The sequence below is a fragment of the Zingiber officinale genome, chromosome 8A (assembly GCF_018446385.1).
Source record: "Zingiber officinale cultivar Zhangliang chromosome 8A, Zo_v1.1, whole genome shotgun sequence".
Classification (NCBI taxonomy): domain Eukaryota; kingdom Viridiplantae; phylum Streptophyta; class Magnoliopsida; order Zingiberales; family Zingiberaceae; genus Zingiber; species Zingiber officinale.
In genome coordinates, this window is record NC_056000.1 from 91,537,876 (window position 1) to 91,558,486 (window position 20,611).

At 38.1% G+C, this 20,611-nt stretch overlaps 1 protein-coding gene across 4 annotated transcripts in view; it reads right to left on the bottom strand.

The window, feature by feature from the left end:
- Nucleotides 1–6,796: 6,796 nt before the first annotated feature.
- Nucleotides 6,797–20,611, bottom strand: part of LOC122009850 (acyl-CoA-binding domain-containing protein 6-like) — a 44,723-nt gene continuing 30,908 nt past the window's right edge. For 3 of the 4 annotated variants that reach the window (XM_042566155.1, XM_042566159.1, XM_042566156.1), the window contains 5 exons: nt 17,218–17,301; nt 16,758–17,126; nt 7,319–7,831; nt 7,187–7,246; nt 6,797–7,098 (listed from right to left, as the gene is read on the bottom strand). In XM_042566155.1, coding sequence (XP_042422089.1) covers nt 7,018–7,098; nt 7,187–7,246; nt 7,319–7,831; nt 16,758–17,126; nt 17,218–17,301 — 1,107 coding nt within the window. In that variant the 3' untranslated portion in view covers nt 6,797–7,017. The remainder of the gene's footprint in view (nt 7,099–7,186; nt 7,247–7,318; nt 7,832–16,757; nt 17,127–17,217; nt 17,302–20,611) is intronic. The other variant, XM_042566158.1, reaches the window with a different exon arrangement.

Consider the following 20,611-nt stretch of genomic DNA (forward strand, 5'->3'; position numbering starts at 1 on the left):
TGTCTAGGATAGAAGGACAATGTCACATATTGTGAGGAGTCACAATTAGTAGTCACAAGGTGATGTTGGATCTCGACATTTCTTGTAACTTGGGTAGTAATGATGTGTTGCTAGATACCGCTCATTACTTATGCTCCTAAATGGGTTTAGGGCATTGCCAACGTTACAAGAACCTATAGGGTCACATACTTAGGACATTTAGATGGAGATTTGGTTCATATGATGAACCAAGAGGATTAGATTCATTTGATGAATCAAATTGGATTAAGAGTAATCCAAATTGGGTTAATTGAGTTAGACTCAAGTTGAATCATGTATTTAATGAGTCTAATTTAGATTATGACTCATTAGATCAATTTAATTTAATGAATTAGATTCATTATATTAAGTTGGCTTGAATCAAATGGTTATATTATATCAACCATGAGAGAGATTGAGTCAAGTTTGACTTGACTAGAGAGGAAGAGGAAGAGTCAAGTTTGACTTGACTCTTTGCCACATCATGAGTGAGGTGGCAAGATGTGGACCAATAGTGTTGTTCCACATCATCTTGTTTTGCCACCTCATGGAGGTTACAAGCCTTCATTGCATTTAATGTGGGTTGGCCACATTAAATGAGTGGAGGTTACTCATTTGCCACATCATTGTGAGGTGGCAAGATGTGGACCAATGGTAATGGTCCACATCTTCATGATGTGCCACATCATAGGAGTTACACAACACCTCTTAATGGCTTCACATTAATTGTGATTAATGTGGAATGGGAGTTACACTCCATGGAGTGGCCGGCCACACAAAAGTGGTGAATGAAATTTGATTTTCATTCAAGGCATTACTTCTTCTTCTTCTTCCTCAAGAGAGCTCTCTCCCTTTCCTCCTCTTGCCGTGACCACACAAGGTGCTAGCACACCTTTTTGTGTGAGGTTTCTCCACCTACGTGTCCGTGTGGATACTTCTAGAGGACCGGCGCTTGACGGTCTTGAGATCCGGCAACTCCTTGGAAGAGCGGGAATGCGAAAGGGCACGCAACAAGGGTAAAGTTCTCAACACATAGATCTAGGAGTAGATCTAAAGATTTTGAAACTCGTATTTGTATTTCGTTCGGTTTTCCTTGCACGGATCTACGGCTTTGGGTGATTCGGGGTTTTCGCGACGCGAAAAGCGATTTTCACGGCCCGAAAAACCCAACAAAAGCCAGAAAGTTTCTCAGGCACGACTGAGCCCTAGGATGCTCAGGCTTGGTTCAAGACACTAGAAAGCACCATGGAGCTTCTTGATTGGCCAGAAGTCGAGAAGGTCAAGTGTGCTTCTTTCTGCCTATCTGGAGATGCCCGTATGTGGTGGGAGAGAGTTAAGAGCAAGAGGTTAGTCAATCAGATGAGCTGGGCTGACTTCGAGATAGAGTTTTACGAAGAATTTTTCCGTCAACGGATCACCAATAAGCATTTTGAGGAGTTTATAGAATTCAGACAAGGAGACCTGTCGGTGAAAGAAGCAGTACAGAAATTCAATAGGCTAGCCCGTCTTTGTCCAGAGCTAATAAGTACAGAAAAGGAACGAGTCAGAATGATGCTCAGGATGCTGAGACTAGTAATAGCACTTAATGTGAGTAGTGGAACTCACCAGCCCCAGACTGGCGAGGAGCTGGTCAGCAGAGCATTAGTCGCTGAGCACTATCTGGACAGCATCAAGGCGCAACGAGAACAACACAAGTCAGTCAAGATCGAAAGCAAGACAGTGGGAAGTTAGAAACCTCAGTCAAGTGATCCGAATTGGAAGGGCAAGGGTAACAAAAGGAAACGAGGGGATACAGGAGGCAGCCAAAAGGGAGGTCCAATAGACGAGCAGGTTAAGTTCCCTTCCTGCCCTAAATGCGGGAGATCGCATCCAGGAGCCTGTCTTTTGGGTATGACTGGATGTTATTCATGTGGCCAAGAAGGACATCTAGCTAGAGCATGTCCTAATAAGTTTAAGGCGCCTCAGCAACAGTTAGTGCAATATGAAGGCAAGCCTGCACAGTTACACCACATGACAACATCACTAGAAGGACCCTATCTCAGTCAGGAAAGGTTGGAAGCCCCACCCGTTCCAATCAATGCCAGAGTATTTTCTCTCACTAAGGAAGAAGCTGTCAGTACCTCCATAGTAGTCACAGGTCAAATACCTACCCTTTAGCATTTAGCTACCGTCTTATTTGATAATGGTGCTACCCACTCTTTTGTGTCAATTTCTTTTGTCAAGTTTAACAAGTACCCACTTTCCAGAATTATTCTAAGTTCGAGGACGAACTTTTTATAAGGTATGGGGGATTGTAACGACCCAATTTTCCCCATTAGGAGTCTTAAACGTTCTTAAAAATATTTAGAAATATTTAAGAAAAATTCTAGAGATTTTTAGAAATTTTTAGAGTATTTTTATGGAATTTTAGAAATATTAGAAGCCTTGGGGAAATCTAGTTGATGTTGGTGGTCATGCAGCTCGGAGGGTGGTGAAAGAGTGTAACGCCACTCAACAGGCCAGGACACTGATTCAGGCAATTGGATATAAAAGAATCTAGACTTCCAACCCTTGTTGGAAGAAGGCATTCCCTCGAAAAACTTGGACCCGATCCGGGATTGCACCATGAAGAAATCCAGTTACGAGGGTTTGAGGGAATATAAATGATGAAAAAGCTAGGGGGTCAAGGGGATTTGATACAGGCGGTAAAGAATCACCATCCTACACATAGAGCGGAAGGCATTGGGGGCAAATTAGGATAGTGGAATGCCGAAATACCTGCTCACAGAAGAAAAGAATGGATGGACAGGAAAGCGAAGACCGCCGAGGAGCTGATCCTTGAAAAAGGTCACAAAACCGGTAGGTGGAGAAGAAGGATGGTCATCAGGCCTCGAAGGATGGAGCTTTTAGTTTTCGAAAAGTTGCAAACTAGACTGAATCGTCCTAAGATCACTCCTATCCAAGTCGGAATGGAAGTATGCATACCAGGGCACTTCCATCTCGCCGACCATTGTAGGATCGAAAAAAGGAGTGGAAGATGAAGAAGGAAAAGTACTTACAGAAGAGATGCATGAAGAGGAAGGCGAGCGAGCGAAAGCAAGAAGAGAAAGAAAGATCAAAGAAAGACAAAGTGTTAAGGAACAACAATGGACAGTCTTTATGGTTTTTAAAATTAAAACCCTTAGGAAACATCGGGATGCAAGCTAGGCAATTGAAACGCCATAGCACACGTCAGCCATCAGATTTCTGCATCAGATTACTGACGCTCTCCAAGTCTACATAAGATTTCTGTTTCAACGCTACTTCAGCCCAAGCCCGAGATTTAGCAGCTAACCAAATTTCTCAATGTCTCGGTGGAGAGAAGATTGAAGATCTCTATCCTGCGTCATCTCGACTAAGGTCGTACCCCTTGGGGTAAGTAGTTGAGTCCTCTATTCTAATTTTTGATGGAGATGCTGCAGTTCATCTGACTCAGAATTCACATTCATGGGTAAAGGGCGTCAGTAGAAAGAAAGTATGATTATATGGAGGGTGATAGACTAGCCTCCTTTTAAATAGGAGAGGAAGGGGAAAGCAACCTATGAAGTTAAAATGACCCTTCTCCCTAGGTTGATTGAGTAATTAAACAGGTTACGTAATCGAGGATCTAGGAAAAGGAGCAACATTTAGGGACATAATGGCAAAATAAATGAAATCGGGGTCTGAGTCTAGTCAGTCGGACCTGAATCTCCTTCGACTAGACTTGTGATACGGTGCATAATGGTGGGGTCCGATAAAGCCGGGCAGTTAGAAGTCAAGGGAACATGTCAATCAGAAGTCAAGGGAACGTGACAGTCAGAAGTCAAGGGAGCGTGACAGTCAGAGGTCAAGGCGACGTGGCAATCAGCGGTTAGGGAAAGAAGAGGTAGGACCGTCTGACGACATCAGCAACATGAGGGCGGATCCTCTAGTCCGTAAAGGTTGGACCAATTCATGGTCCAGCCTTTGCATTAGTGGGGAGCACTGGGCCCCCACCTGTTAATAGGTGGGGGTCATTGCCTCCCACCAATCCCCTTGTCCCAGTCCAGGAGCGGACCAGGACAAGGGGACCAGAGGATCTGATCCCCAGCAATATGGTTCTCGGTCGAGTTCTCACAGACCAGGACCCTAGATCTGAGACACCCTGGTCTGAGACATGGTGGGTAGTCGGGGTGATGCCTGACCTGCTCCGACTAGTCGGGTTTCCACAGCTCGGCCATATCCAAGCCTGATCCTCCCATTAGGTCAACTACCGACCATCTCAAGCTTCCCCTATTCATACCCGATCGGAGGCCGGGGAATCATAACCGCCTGTCAGAGAATAACTACTGTATGTCAGGGAATATTTCAATGGCCTGCGGTCATCTACGAATAGAACCTTCTTCCAACCCACAAAAGGGTGTCACGCATCCTCCATCACTAGACAGGCCCTGACACCTGATATTCCATGACATCAGTTAGGCTCCAGAGGTACGAACTGTCATATAAAAAGGGAGGTCCTCTCCCTTGCGCAGGTACGTTCTCGCGTACATTCGCACTTGTCTTCTAGTTTTCTTTCTCCTTCGTGTACTGTTCTTCTAGGGAAAAAATACCTGACTTGAGCATCGGAGGGCCTACTCCGGGGACTTTTTTCCTGGTATCTGGCTTCTAACGTTCCGTGTGCTTGTCTGAGGTACACTCTCTCGTGCATTCACACTTGTCTTCTACTTTTCTTTCTCCTTCGTACACTGATCTTCTAGGGAAAAAATACCTAACTTGAGCATCGTAGGACTTGCTCCGGGAACTTTTTTCCTGGTTTCTGGCTTCTAACGTTTCGTGTGCTTGTCTAAGGTACGCTCTCTCGCACATTCACACTTGTCTTCTACTTTTCTTTCTCCTTCGTACATTGTTCTTATGGGGAAAAATTACCTGACTTGAGCATCGGAGGGCTTGCTCCGGGGATTTTTCCCTGGTTTCTGGCCTCTAACGTTCCATGTGCTTGTCTGAGTATGCGCAGAGCTCAAGTACCGTCGGTTCAGTCATCGTCGTCAGTCAGTACCACGTGAGAGTCCGTTCTTGTAGGCGCATACGAGAAGGGTGTCCTAGTAGCCTCTCCGTCCCAAAAATTCATCCTCACCTTCCTTCACTGAACGTTCAACAACACCAAGGCCCACCTTCCCTGATTTAGTTTGTTTTGCAGATAGGAGCGAGGTCTTCATCCAGTCAGCGGAACTGACACATCCCCGGCTTTTCAGCTTACGTCTTCAGATAGGATCAATCCCTATTCAGGAACATCCCTGAAAAGATCACACAGGACTTCAACTGTGCATTCACTTTGAGAACATCCTTGCTCGAGAACATCCTCGGAAGAATCACGCAGGACTAGAGTTAGCATGCTCATATTGAGAACATCCCCATGATAGGTTACAACTATAAGAACATCCCTGATCGAGAACGTCCTCAACATGATGGATTTGAGCCATGAGAATATGGGCACCTGGGCATATCCTTGCCAAACCGGATCCCTTCGACTTACAGATCCGACTATTCCTGACAATTGCAACTTCAACATCAGTCTACCAACAATTGTCACAGAGAAGACCAAACGCAACAAATGTCACTTGCAGTGATTTTCACACCACATCAAGTGTACGACATCAACATCATGCCTCTACCAAACCATGCGGTCCCATATGGACCCATGCTTCTGACTGAAAGCAAGCAAATGGTTCCACATCAGCCCACGCTTCTAACTGTATGCAAGCGGACGTGGCAACCCACGTGGATATCCATCGACAGTATAATAGGATGAATGGTGTTGGTTGGAGGTAAATTTTTCTCCTCGAGACACAAGCTCTTTGTGTGTTCTTCCACTTTCTTCTTGTTCAGTTCAGCACCGGCTTGATGGTTGAGGGTCACGCCGACTATGCTGGCGTCCACTGACGAGTATTGGCATGCAGGCCCAAGAGCCATCTAAGCACAGGAAAATAGGAGCTCTATTAAGATTTGGATCCGTGTGAAGGGTGCGGTCAAATGGTGGAGAAAGTGCTGACCGGCATCAAGAATATACTTCAAAAGCTGACATTACGTTCAAAAACATATCTTGAAACTTGTGATTGCAATCAAAAGGACAGGGAGGTCCATGGAATCATAGTGACAAATAACTAAAACCACACACCAACGCGATAATGGATGGATTCACAGCGTCTGATCTCGAATATCGTAGGCAGTGAAATATAGATGAATAAATTATGAAAGAATGATTAAACAGATAGAAGGTGATCACTGCTACGACAGCCTAGTTTATAAAAGTAATTTCAATCATAATCTGTTCAACCTTAGTGAATGGTGTGGACTCTGAGAGTAGGATCGGATGCTGTCAGAATCACAGCATGTGGCGGATGACAGTGCCCTGCTTGCTTTTATGATATAATAAAAACCAATTGTCTGCTAGATCCCAACCACAAGCAGAATAGAGATAGGCGTAGAGGATGATTCAGAACGAGCCAACTATATAGGAGGAATGTATTTACAGTCTTAGGAACCATGTTTTTGAGTGGATTGAAAATCTTTCCGACGGTAAACAAAGCATTAAGGCAATACTTTGGCTTGTCTTAGCTATAAGCTATTTTAGCATCTTTTTTATTTATTATGTTTTTCTTAGTTGTTAAAATATTTATAAAAAAATTGTTAGAATTAGTAATTCCGACTGCATCTATTTTGGAAAAAAAAACAGCTGTTGTAATACAGTTATTCAATGGTGGAATCGAATAAGTTCGTGTGAATAATAAATTTCAGGCGATTAGAAGCAAGGCGTAGATCCTGTGTAGATCCAGCCTGATAAGACCCTTAAATTTTGAGTGACGACGCCGAGGTCAAATTTCGTTTAAAATACTAACAGACCTAGAAATCACATCGTACATACTCCCCAGTCATCTTGTACATACAGGGAATTTAAGTTGACAGAATCCCAAACTACTGCATATCCAGAAGGCTACAACATTTTCGTAGTTTGAAAATGATCTACATCGGAAATGGTTTCTTTGGAGTGGGTGCCCTACTATCCAAGGATTGTAGCCTTTGCTTGAGATGAAAAACTTCAACCTGCCAAACGTACTAGAAGTCAATTACTTCTAGAACGCACATAGAACGCACCAAAACAATAAAATTGTGGCAAAACCTATAGTTTCACCTGAAGCTGAAAAGCTCTTGCCCTTTCGCCAGCTAAAACACCACGAGTAGAGTGCAATTCCTACAAGGAATAAAGGAACCCTTAGTGATGAAAGCCCTAAGATGCAAAAGCTAGAAAATGGAATTGCCTTGCCTTTTGCGTATCATCCAAGATTGCTTTTAGAAATGCTACATCATGTTCAAGCCTCACATTGTCAGAGTGGACAATATTTGACAGGCTGTTGGCCTCCTCTTGAGCTAGCTCTACAGCTGCTAGCTTCTCCTTCAACGACTCAATTTCCTTGTGAGCATCAGCTAGTTTGATCTCCATCTCTTGTGTGCTCCTAGCAGCAGAGGCTAAGCTCTTCTCAGTAGATTCTTGGCCTGTCAAAGCAGCTTTCAGCTGTTCTTCAACCACAGCATTCTTCCTTGTCAAACTAGCAATTTTACTTTCGTAAAGTTGATGATATATATTTGATGGATTGGTTAAAACTGATCTTCCATCAGTCTCTAGAGACAAAACACGGTCATTAGCCAAGCTGAGACTATTAGTTCCTTGCTTAAGGTGAACATTTGAACCTTCAGATTCAACAAGAAGCATCTCTTCTGTACTAGCTAAAATTCCAGCAATATCCATCTTTATTTCAGATTCTTGCCTTTTGCTGCTCTACAAATTGCAAAAGGATGATGTATTCTGTTAGAACAAATTGAGGACATATCAGGTTTTCATTTAACAAAATAAGAAATCCTAAATAAATTACAGAAAGATACAAGTCATTAACAGTGAGAGTAACCCAAATATAGTTTTTTTTAGTGTTATATAATAAGCATAAATAAGAATATTTTGAAGAAACAACAGAAAAACTAAGAAAAAGGGTGCTGAGTTAAACATGGCAACAAAAAAAACTATGGGGTTATATTGTAGCTTGAATAGAGATGGTTCGGTAAGGTATATCCAAATTTAAATCGTATATCGTACCCAAAAAATTGGTATAACAAAAATACATACCCATACCGTACTGAATTTTCGGTATATCATACCAAAATTTCAATATACTAAATTTTCGATACGATACAAATTTCATACCGTATATAGTTAAATTTCAACATCAATACAATATACCAAAATTTCGATATAAATCTTATATCAATACCAAAAATTTCAATACAGTATTATACTGTACCGAAATTTTCAGTATACCGTTAAATAATTATAATTCGATATATTTCAGTAAAATATGTGTGGTATACTGAAATTTTGATATTTTTCCATACCCTTAAGCTAGAATTCCCATTAGACCCTTGTTAAATGGGTTTTAATTTAGCCAGTTGTATATGCAAATTGTACCCTGCAAAAGATATAAAAATCAGGCATTGTTGCTTTCGGATGATTGATACTTCATCTAAAGGTGGTCACAATTTTCTTACCCACTACATATAATCGTTGGATGTCAAAAAAAGAGATGATTTGTTGTTCAAATAGTTATTGATTTTAGGAATATTCTTAGCAAAACCTATTATATTGTTGGTGGAAATCTAACTCATATTGCCTGACATTGAAATTCCAATTTCTTAAGCATTTGTTGAACATCTGAAGTTGCATTAAGAATATTGGTTGATATTTTAAAGTGCCTGCTCTATGGTTAAAAATCAAGAAGATGCCTAATTACAAAGGAACCAAGTTAATGAGAAATACCATAAACGTGGGGACTAATTGAGATTAGAATAAGAGATGTTTCAAACACTTCTCAAAATCAATTTGATTATTTCACATTCAAAAAACCTCAAACTATTAATGTTATTTATTTAACAATACAACTGATAAAGAATGATGTGAACCCAGCGAAAAAGATATCTCAAGAACCCACAACGAATTGAAGACAGAAAGAAGGAAGGTCTAAGAGTCTAAGACGATATGATGGATGAAAAGAAACTTCAACCCAATGCTTAGGAAAGAACGAACCTTGGTATAGAAGATGGGAGACGCCACAACCTTGGGTTAGACTTTGTAACCGTTGGTACAAATCTCGATAGTAATGTGATGGAATGAACCTCTTTCTCATAATTGATTTCATCTCTTCCCAAGGGCCAACAAGTCTCTCGTTGTTTCTTCTCCTACTTAGAATAACTTGATCCCACCAAATAATAGCATAATCAATAAATTCCACAGCAGCAAGTTTTACCTTCTTCTCTTCACATTAGTTGTAACAATCAAATACTAATTCCACTTTCTTTTCCCACTCCAAATATGCGTCTAGAACACTTTTGCCTTGAAAAGAAGGAATCTTCATTTTGATATTTCCCAAGTTTCTATCAACATAATCACTCATCCTTCCCCTTCTACTACCAATTCTAATACCACCAGATCTGCCACTAGAAGCTCTTTCATCAATGTCCTCAAAAATACCATCATCATCATCATTGTTGTCTTCACAGTTATATTGCCTTGAACTTCATGTAAGAACTTTACCAGCTTAGCTATTTTGCAATTTAGTAATTACAACATCTTGTCTCTCCAATCTGTCGAGGATTTGATTAAATCTGATTTCCATGCATTCCAAGTGTTGTCTCAAGGCACGTTGTTCAAGTGTTTCTCTAGGTCTTGCTTCTTCTCCACTTGTCGCCATTAATGCAATCTGTTATCACTCAATCACCCAACTCGCTAATGTTAACTCTTTAAAAAATTTAGAATTGTGGCAATTCCTTGTAAACGATCATTGACTGATTGAAAATCCCAAAGATATTAGGATAAAAGAAAGGAATTGATAGAAGAATGCAAATTGCAGAATTGAAAACTTAAATTAAGTTCAGAAAGGAAATTTGTCAGAATTGAATCTAGGCAAAACTTATGAGAATACGGGACTAAAAGATAAAGATACTTGAAATAAGAACTAAAAAGGAATTTGCCAGAACTTAATCTAGGCAAGTGTCAGAATTAAATCTAGGCAAAACTTTAAAGGAAATGCGGAATTGGAAAGTGCAAGTATAGAAATAACAATTCTCTACACTCACCTTTTTTTTGTTTCTTTTTTTTATTTTTTTTTAATTTCGGTGCCAAAAAGTGATCCAGACACATATTTGGAGTGGGAAAAGAAAATGGAATTAGTATTTGATTGTCACAACTACTCTTGAAGAAAAGAAGGTAAAACTTACTGCTGTCGAATTTATTGATTATGCTTATTTGGTGGGATCAAGTTATTCTAAGCGAGAAGAAATAACGAAAGACCCGTTGGCACTTGGGAAGAGATGAAATCAATTATGAGAAAGAGGTTCATTCCATCACATTACTATCGAGATTTGTACCAACGGCTACAAAATCTAACCCAAGGATCCAAGACCGTGGAGGAATACCACAAAAAGATGGAGAGGAATACCACAAAGAGAAGAAGATTGCCATGATTAGAGCTTGGAGGAGGACCGAGAAGCAACATTTTCCTTTGGAATATTTAAGAGGCTACCTTAAGGCCAAAAGGCATAACAAGCCACTCAAAATGTCCCTCTGGACAGGAAAAAGTTGTCCATTCAATGGACTCAGGATACATTTTGACTTACCAAAATCCTAATTTCATGCCAAATTTAGAGTACCATTTTGAGTTTTGGATTTTATTTAAGAGTTGGTCTTTGTCAGGATTTTATAACCATCTTCTTGACAATTATCATTAAATCTTTCGTAGTTAAATACCATTCTAGATTGGCTACGTTTTTTTTCTAATCCTTAATTAACTATGAAAGATGGACTTCGGTGCCTAGATGTGGACCTTTGAATGACTCCTAAAGTTAAGAATTGATTAATGTGCATTTTACATTCTTCAGTTTTCCAATTTGTATATTTTAAGTCTTGAGCCTTAATTGTAAGGTCTGGATTAATTATTGATAGTTGGAAGATTTTTTACAAGGTTTGAATTCAAAAATTACAAATATAGTAGAGTTGCAACATTATGTGGAGCTGGAAGATATGGTGTATATGTCCATGAAAGTTGAAAGACAACTCAAAAGAAAGGGTTCAATCAAGCATGGTCAAAGTTCTAATTTATCCACTTGAAAATCTAGTCGGAACAAAAGAGATAATAAAGTTGCATCAAAGAGTAAGACCGAGTATTTGAAGAATAAAGATGTTAATTCTCCATTGGTTAAAGGTAAAGAACCTATCCAATCTTCAAGAAATAGAAATATTAAATGCCTTAGATGTTTGGGAAGAGGACATATTGCTTCACAATGTCCAAATAAAAGAAGTACGCTTTTGAAAAAAAATTGTGATATTGAAACTGAGAGTGAGTCCGAAGATGATAATGTCTTACCACCATTGATGGAAAGTGATGTAGAAGAGTATGTCGTTGAAGGTGAAGCCCTTGTCACTAGGCGTGCTCTAAATGTGCAAGTGAAGGAAGAAGATGAAGAACAACGAGACAACATATTTTATACCCGTTGCCACATCAAAGACAAGGTATATAGTATGATTATAGATGGGGGAAGTTGCACTAATGTGGCTAGTACTATCTTGATTGAGAAATTATGCTTACCTACCACTAAACATTCTTAGACCTTATAAACTACAATGGTTGAATGATTACGATGATGTTAAGGTCACTAAGCAAGTGTTGCTTTCATTATCCATTGGTAGGTATCATGATGATGTTCTTTGTGATGTAGTACCAATGCATGCAAATCATTTGCTTTTAGGTAGACCATGGCAATTTAATAGGAGGGTCATGCACGATAGATTCACAAATAAATATTCTTTTAAGATGCATGGTAAACTTGTAACTCTTGTACCATTAACTTCTAAGCAAGTATATGAAGATCAATTGAGGATAAAAAAATGAGAGTGAAAAAAGAAAAGATTGTGAGAGAAAAAAAATGGAAAAGATAAAGAGTGTGAGAAAAGAAAAAGTGAGGATGAGGAGTGAAAAAAAGAATGAAAAAGAAAAAAAAAATCAAGAGCAAGAGAGTAAAAAAGTGAGATTTTATGCAAAAGAGAGGTTAAGAGAGCTTTTTATTCTCAAGAGTTGATGATTGTATTTTTGTACAAGGAGACTTATTTTAACACTAACAATCTTAATCCTTCTTTACCTACTGTTGTTAAATCTCTTTTGCATAAATTTGATGATGTCTTTCCTAAAGAAGTTCCTGATGGATTGCCACCACTTAGGGGAATAAAGCACCACATTAACTTCATCCCAGGAGCAATCATTCCTAATCGACCAGCCAATAGGAGCAATCCTATAGAGATAAAGGAGCTTCAAAAGCAAGTTGAAGAGTTGATGAGAAAAGGATATGTTCGAGAAAGTTTAAGTCCTTGTGCAGTTCCTGTTTTGTTTGTGCCTAAGAAGGATGGAACTTAAAGAATGTGCGTTGATTGTAGGGCTATCAACAAGATTACGGTAAAGTATCGTCATCCTATTCCTAGATTAGATGATATGCTAGATAAACTACATAGTTCTTGCATTTTCTCTAAAATTGATTTGAAGTCTGGCAATCATCAAATTTGTATACGTGAGGGAGATGAATGAAAAATTATTTTTAAGACTAGGTATGGTTTGTATGAATGGTTAGTCATATCATTTGGACTAAATAATGCACCTAGTCCTTTCATGAGATCAATGAACCATATTTTGCCTGCTTATATTGGAATTTTGTTGTAGTATATTTTGATGGCATCTTGATTTATAGTAAAAAATTTAAATAAGCATCTCAATCATTTACAAAAAGTTTTACTTATTTTGAGAAATGAAAAATTGTATATTAACCTTCAAAAATATTCTTTTTGCACTAATCAGATAGAGTTTCTTGGTTATATTGTTAGTGCCAAGGGAATAGCAATTGATGAAGAAAAGGTTTAAGGCAATACGTGAATGGCCAACACCAAAAACGATAACTGAGGTACGTAGCTTTCATGAGTTGGCAAGTTTCTACAGAAAGTTTGATAAAAATGTTAGTTCTATAGCTGCACTCTTAACTGAAATTGTTAAAAAGAATGTTGGGTTTCGTTGGGATAGTGAACAAGTTTCAGCTTTCAACTTACTTAAGGAGAAGCTAAGTTCAACACCATTACTTGCATTACCTAACTTTCTTAAAACTTTTAAAATTGAGTGTGATGCATCAGGAATAGGTATTGGAGTTGTGCTAATACAAGAAGATCGACCCCTTGCTTATTTTAGTGAGAAACTCAGCGGAGCAGCTTTGAACTATCCAACTTATGACAAGGAGATGTATGCATTGGTGAGAGTTTTAGAGACTTGGCAACATTACTTGTGGCCCAAAGAGTTTGTTATTCACACTGATCATGAATCATTGAAGCATTTGAAGAGCCAAAGTAAGTTGAATAGACATCATGCAAAATGAGTAGAATTCATTGAATCATTCCCTTATATGATCAAGTATAAACAAAGTATGGAAAACATTGTTGTCGATGCTTTGTCTCGAAGGTATACCTTAATCTCTCTTTGAACCTAAAGTGTTAGGATTTGAATACATTAAAAATCTATATTCTAATGATCCTGACTTTGGAAATGTGTTTGAAGTTTGTGAACATACTGCATTTGGAAAGTTTTATAGGCACGAGGGGTTTCTTTTTAGAGTGAATAGGTTGTGTGTGCCTAATTGTTCATTGAGGGAATTATTAATCTAAGAATCTCATGGTGGGGGACTAATGGGACATTTTGGAGTTAAAAAAACTCTAAAAGTATTGGTAGAACATTTCTTTTGACCACACATGAAACGAAATGTAGTCAAATTTTGTGAGAAGTGTATTACATATAGGCAAGCAAAATCTAAATCTTTACCTCATGGACTGTATACATCTTTTACTAATTCCTAGTGAACCTTGGGTTGATATTTCCAAACGAGGTATGAATTCTATTTTTGTGGTTGTGGACAGATTTTCTAAAATGGCTCATTTTATTCCTTGTAGGAAAACAGATGATGCTAGCCATATTGCTGATCTATTTTTTAGGGAGATCGTGCGGCTTCATAGAGTACCGAGGAGCATAGCTTCATATCGTGATGCAAAATTTCTAAGCTACTTTTGGAAGACATTATGGGAAAAGTTAGGAACAAAGCTTTTGTTTTCCACAACTTGTCATCCACAATCAAGATGGACAAACTGAGGAGCAAGAATCTGGAGTAAAAGAAGGAGAACAACAAGTTGCGCAACAAGCTTATGATATGGATCATGCTGAACCCACCCTAGATATTAATGATGATCCATTATGCATCAATGGAGGTCCAATTACAAGGGCTAAGGCTAAAAAGATGAAGGAAGAACTTAATGTGCTAATTGAAGATGTGAAGGTCAAAGCTACCATTGAAGAAGGTTTGACCAAGAGCAAGTCATCCGGCTTAGTCAACCTAATTCAAACCTTAGATGAGTTGAATTAGCATTTAAATCTCATATCTATATAGTATGGATATGTAGGCTCAATTTGGACTCAATTTCTATCTTCATTTGGGTTGTAATAATGTCATAAATTTAAAATGGCTAAGTAGTCTATATAGGTCTTTACTAAATGGGCTTTCTTTTGGTCTTTTAGGATTTTTTGGTCACCCTATAGCTATAAATAAAGGAGGCAACAACCACATGTATATCTTTGACATATTTTTCAATCTAAAGCACGATGAGGCTCCCGTTTGATGATTCTTCATTGACTTAGAACTTATCAAGGCATCTCCTTGTGGCGTTCAAAGACTTATCAACCTCAATCCCAAGGTTGTGGCGTCTCCCATCTTCTATACCAAGGTTCGTACTTTTCTAAACATTGGATCGAAGTTTCTTTTCATCCATCTTATCGTCTAAGACCTTCCTTCTTTCTGTCTTCAATTCGTTGATGGTTATTGAGATATCTTTCTCGTTGGGTACACATCAAAGAAAGGTACAAAGAAGAAAGATCTGCATATGATTTCTTTCTGTCAACTAGATAAAAATTCATGATAGTACTTAGACACCTGTTACAATGAGTCTTTTAAGGAAATAAAAAGGAATATTTAGAAATTAGATATCATAAAAGACATGTATGATAATATAGTCACTAGTGCATATTGGGAGTGACACGATTTTACTTAAACATCAAGTGTCAACATTAAGTCCCTATCTTTACTATGTTAGTAGATAGAAATGAAACCATTAACAGTTTCTAATATCTCAAATCTATTATTCAACTAGACATTAATAAAAAAAACAACTAATGGAATGAATGAACAATTGAATGGAGGAGCTTATGGATAGGGTTGGCAACAAGTTAGCTACCCATAAATTTTACACAGCTCTCATCCATACCAACTTGTTACATCTAAAACTCATACCTGTCACAAGTACTTGCTATTCTACCAATATCCAATCACTATCTGTGGGTACATGACCAACCCTTAACTCACTCCTCTTCAACACATCATGACACCTCCAATATTCAAAAGTAATAACAAATTAGATCTCTAAAATAATTAATCCAGCCATTCATATAAAATATCTCTAAACATACAAGCCAAGAATTACTGATTGTACACCTAATAAAATCATAATATCCATCAAATTTAGTATAAGCATCCATAATATACTTTGCAAATATGTATACTAAATATGAACATGTTGAGGTACTCGAGTATTCAAACCCAAACTCATCTCATACCCATGACAAACATCTACCATTTCACCCAATCTCATTACCCGATTAACTAGGTTGGGTAATCACAAGTATCAAACAAAATATGGATCGTAGTAATAGCTACCTAAGGAATGTTATGTAGTATCGTGCCTCTTAGGCTAAATGAAAAACCTATCGAGTAGGGTATAATTTGCTATACTCTATGGATTGGTATGTTGGATTGTTAAGAAGCAATATATTTAAAATCATAGGTAACAAAAATGAGAATGGTAAACTGGATTTGAGGCATTACTAGGAAGGATAAATTAAAGATATCAATGGCATCAATTAAACATAGCTCCAATAATTATAAAATGAGAAAAAATAGGTTGATATAGCGTGAACATGTTTAAACTGAATCTACTGCAATTAGAATAGTTAAATCAAATAGAGTGGAAAGTCTATGGTGTAGAAGGAGTCCACAGAAAACTTTAATTAATGTCAGAAGAAAAAAGTTTAAATAATGTAAAAAATTGATTTTAATATTTGAATATTGCTAGTGATATAGACTTAAGCAATAAAATCAATTTAGATAATCCAAGACTGATGACATACTATAGTTGGGCTCTAGTTTGTCAGTGTAATAATCGGCCAAATTGACTTCATAAGTATGATAATTAGATAAATTATTACTCTGGAAACTATAAAGTGAATAATTGGGAGAAGGCTAATCTCAATTAGTATAACCTTCTTGTACTAACCCCTTGCACCTGGGCAACTCCATGTTAAAACATAAATTTAACATCTTTTTCCTGGAAGTAGATAAGCCAACTGGTCAGTCACCCTAGGTGGTTCTCAATCAAACCTAGAATAGAGTTTAGATCCCATCTGAAGGGTAGATACTAGCTGGTACAAATATGTGAGAACATTTTCTTTTTCAAAGAGGGGAAAAGCTTTGATCCATTTTCATCCACAAAAAAGAGACAGAATGATACATTAAGTGTTCATTGCCCTCACCTGTGAGAAACGGTTGTTCTGCACCTGGTCATCAGTTTCATAGTTTTCATCTTCAAGGGATGGTTTCTGCATCTTATTAGCCAAACAGTAATCTTGATCTTGATGAAATTGCTTGCTAATTGGCATGCCAGCAGATGGAGAAGGATCATCTGAAATGGATTTCCTGCCAGATATTTGCTGCTCAAGTGCAGATGCAAGACTATGTCTTGTGGCATGATTAACAGAAGTTGGGGAAGAACCAGTCTTGAGGTGAGCACCAACATCCTTAATAGTCACAGCGTGTTGTTCTTCATATGGTAATAATTCTGTATCTGGAGCAGACCGCGAACTCATTGAATGTTCATTTGTAGCCAAGAAAAGTATTTCAACCTGTGTTCAAGGAAGATACAGATATTTTTGGGGCAAACAGAGAACAGATTAAGTCATTTGTAGTATCTATGATTTTTTTTAAACTTTAGACCTGACTGGATGGTTCTTTCTTGTGTCCTCCAAAGGCAAGAAGGAAAACTTTGTCTTTGTGATTAACTGGAAGCAAGCTAAAACCCTGCATAATGATAAGTGATAATAATACAAGTCAGTGCCACTATAAATGTTATAAAAACTTCATGGTTAATTAGCTACTTCTAGAACATAATTGCAATTTGCCAATGAAAAAATGAATGACTACTATCTTATAAAAAAGATGCTTGCAAGGCTGATGTGTATTATGATGACCCACAGGAAGCACCACTTGCTCCATTATAGTCTTCTATTTATGTTTAGATCAAGAACAGAACAAAGTTTATACCAATCTCATCTACAAAGAAATCAGACTGCTATAAGGCCCCAAATGTAGGCCAATTTACTCCATCAAATGTTGTAAGTGAACCTACTCATAATCAAACAACATAAACTCTATTGACATGGAGAGATGCTCATCATTGAAGAGTCTAACCTGATTCATGGACAAAAACATAATGAAATCTCTTTACAGATCACCTGAAAGGTAATATTTTGGCTAACAAGTTGATGCAATATGAATTTTTCCTTCCTTCTATTCCCTGATAACTACACTATAGGAAAAAAAATAGCAAGCAATTTTTACTTTAAGCTACAAGTATGGTGTAAAGTTTACATGCCAAACACTGATGCTAGAGAATTATCTGCAATTATGATTGTGATTGTTAAGAACCTAAATGTAAATACTAGGAACCTTATTGTGAATTTAGTGCCCATTATTACAAATATGAATAATACATTTAGGTAGAAGGGCGATCTAGGGAAAATAATAAGCTCTAATATTTCTCTATTACATGGAACTAGAGCCCTATTACTCTCTTCATCTTTCAAGTGATTCTATGGGCCCCTACCATTGTTGTGGTACCCTTGCCTGCATTCACCTACACATGTATAATCACATCATCCTCGACCACAACAAGCATTAGCAACACCCAGCACCCTACCAACAAATGCTCAAACTTTAATCAGATTTTGAGCTCAGCTAGAGCATCTCAAGTTCAGATTAGTCTCCTACCTGGTGAGCTCTACGTGAGGCATCCTCCCCAGTGGATGTCAAATTTGACCAGGCACTGACGAGGATTACATTTTAGCCCTATACTTCCTTGTGAGCTAGCTTAAATAGAAATTAAACATAGATATCTATATAGAACCTATCCTCATTCCTCTTGCCATTTGTATTCTAACAACCTATTTTTTTTCAATGGTTCAATCCCAAAATGTCAAGTTCCTCAGCCATATCACTGCATGTTCAGTCTATTGCTTTCTTGAACTTTTCAAGTTATATGACTATTATCACAGAGAAGTTTAACAAGAACAATGCTTCATCAGCTACAGCTCTAATCAAATCAACATATAAGCTCTTCCGATTGCAATATTGATGGATCATCAAACTTGATTCAACAATTGAGAAATGCTAAGCCTGGGCAAAGAGAAAAGTTGCTGAAAACTCCAAAACACATGGGAATCACCTCAACAATGAATGATGCAAGAAACACATAAATGAATGAACACCTAAGTCCACACTTAGCCCAAGAAAGCCATCTTTGTGCATTTTAACAAGTTGTAAAAATAGGAATAAACCACTAACATAACAATTGAAGTGAACAAACAGATGCTACAAATCTAGACAAAATTCAAAAACTGAACCCCCATCAACAACCTCATTGTGTTCTTTAACCCTAATAGAATGCTATTGTGTACAATAACAAAAACTAGACATGACACTACAAAATTGAACATCCAATAGCATCAACACCATATCCAACTCAATAACAAGCATTTAAGTAAAATTGAACACCCATCAACATCCACACCATATTTAAGACATGATTTCGGAGTCACCATATATTTCACCTTTATTATCATTTTGTCAATATGACAAGTTTTATTATTTTCAATCATTGTTAGGTGTCTAATTTACATTGCTACATTCTTCACTTGACAAATTATATCTTCTATATTACTTTTAACTCAGAAATTTCATTGTATGACCATTATTCTTCTAACCTATAATGCAAAAATCATCATTTATTTCATAATAAGATATTGGATTTAATTTAATTTCTTATCGAGTAAGATCACCTTTTTAATTGATTAAATGTAACATTAATGATTTCCTTTCTTATTTTTAAAATCATATAAATAAAATTCAAATCGTACTAGCCTGGCTGGTTCGGTTATTTTAGCTTCCAATTCATATTGCAAGAATTGTATCATTTTATTTATAAATTGTATCATAGAAATCAAGAATCGCATGATTATGACAATTATGATTGTTGCTTGTTCTTCTATCATTGACAATTATCAAGAAGCATCTTCCCATGCTTCTTTTCATGATGTGTAGAAGCTGTTGGTCGAACTCTCCTTTTATAGCCCCGTCCGGGCGCCTAGATCCCCTCCCGGGTACCTAGACAGTGCTGACGTGGTGAGCTCTTGTCGAAACTTCATCCCTGAAGTTTATCCACGTCTGTGCGCCCAAACCCCCTCCGGGCACCTGGATCGCTGACGTGGAATAGCCAGTCGTCGCACTCCAACTCGGCAAATCGATCAAATTTCAGCCGTCTGGGTACCTGGAATACCTCCGGGCGCCCGGATCACCAAGGTGCCTGGCAAGGCACCCGCTCAGGCTAATCCTTCGTCAAAACTTGCCTAGGCACCCGGAGCAGCTCCAGGCCCTCGGACGAGCGCCCAGATCCCCTTTGGGTGCTCGGACTGCCCTTTTCCAACACTTCACTTTCTGCAAAAAAAAAAAAAAAAAAAAAAAAAAAGAGTTAACCCAAACAAATAAACAATATAAAATATGAATTTGACAGCATTCGGACTATCCAATCCAGACTTTGAGTTTTGCTGAAACTCTAGGTCGGACCAACGTCTATTGTTCACTCTTCTGGGAATACGTCCTCACCTACTACTCTCAAGAAAAATTACCTTTTGTCATACAGGTTCTCCAGATCGTCTGGACTTTTGCTCAGCGTTTGAGACATCAGGGCTTCATACTAGACGTCTAATCCCCGACTCGTCCAATCTTCCACCCATGGCCTCCAAGATTTTCACCTAGCATCCTTAACTATAGGATTTTGTGTAGGATCGAAAAGAATTTAGATATCTCCACAATGACATGATATTGTCCACTTTGGGCCTAGACCCTCATGGCTTTGCTCTTGGGCTCTCCCCAAAAGACCTCTTGCCAATGGAGATATCTTTCTCTTTATAAATCCATGATCTTTCCCATGTATTTTCAATGTGGGACTATGTTTACAACCTTGCAACCCCAACAATCCCCCCTTCAAACAAAGGACCACAGACTTTCCACGTCCGATCCTTGACCCACCAGGTCTTCCTGCCCCTCGGTTCAC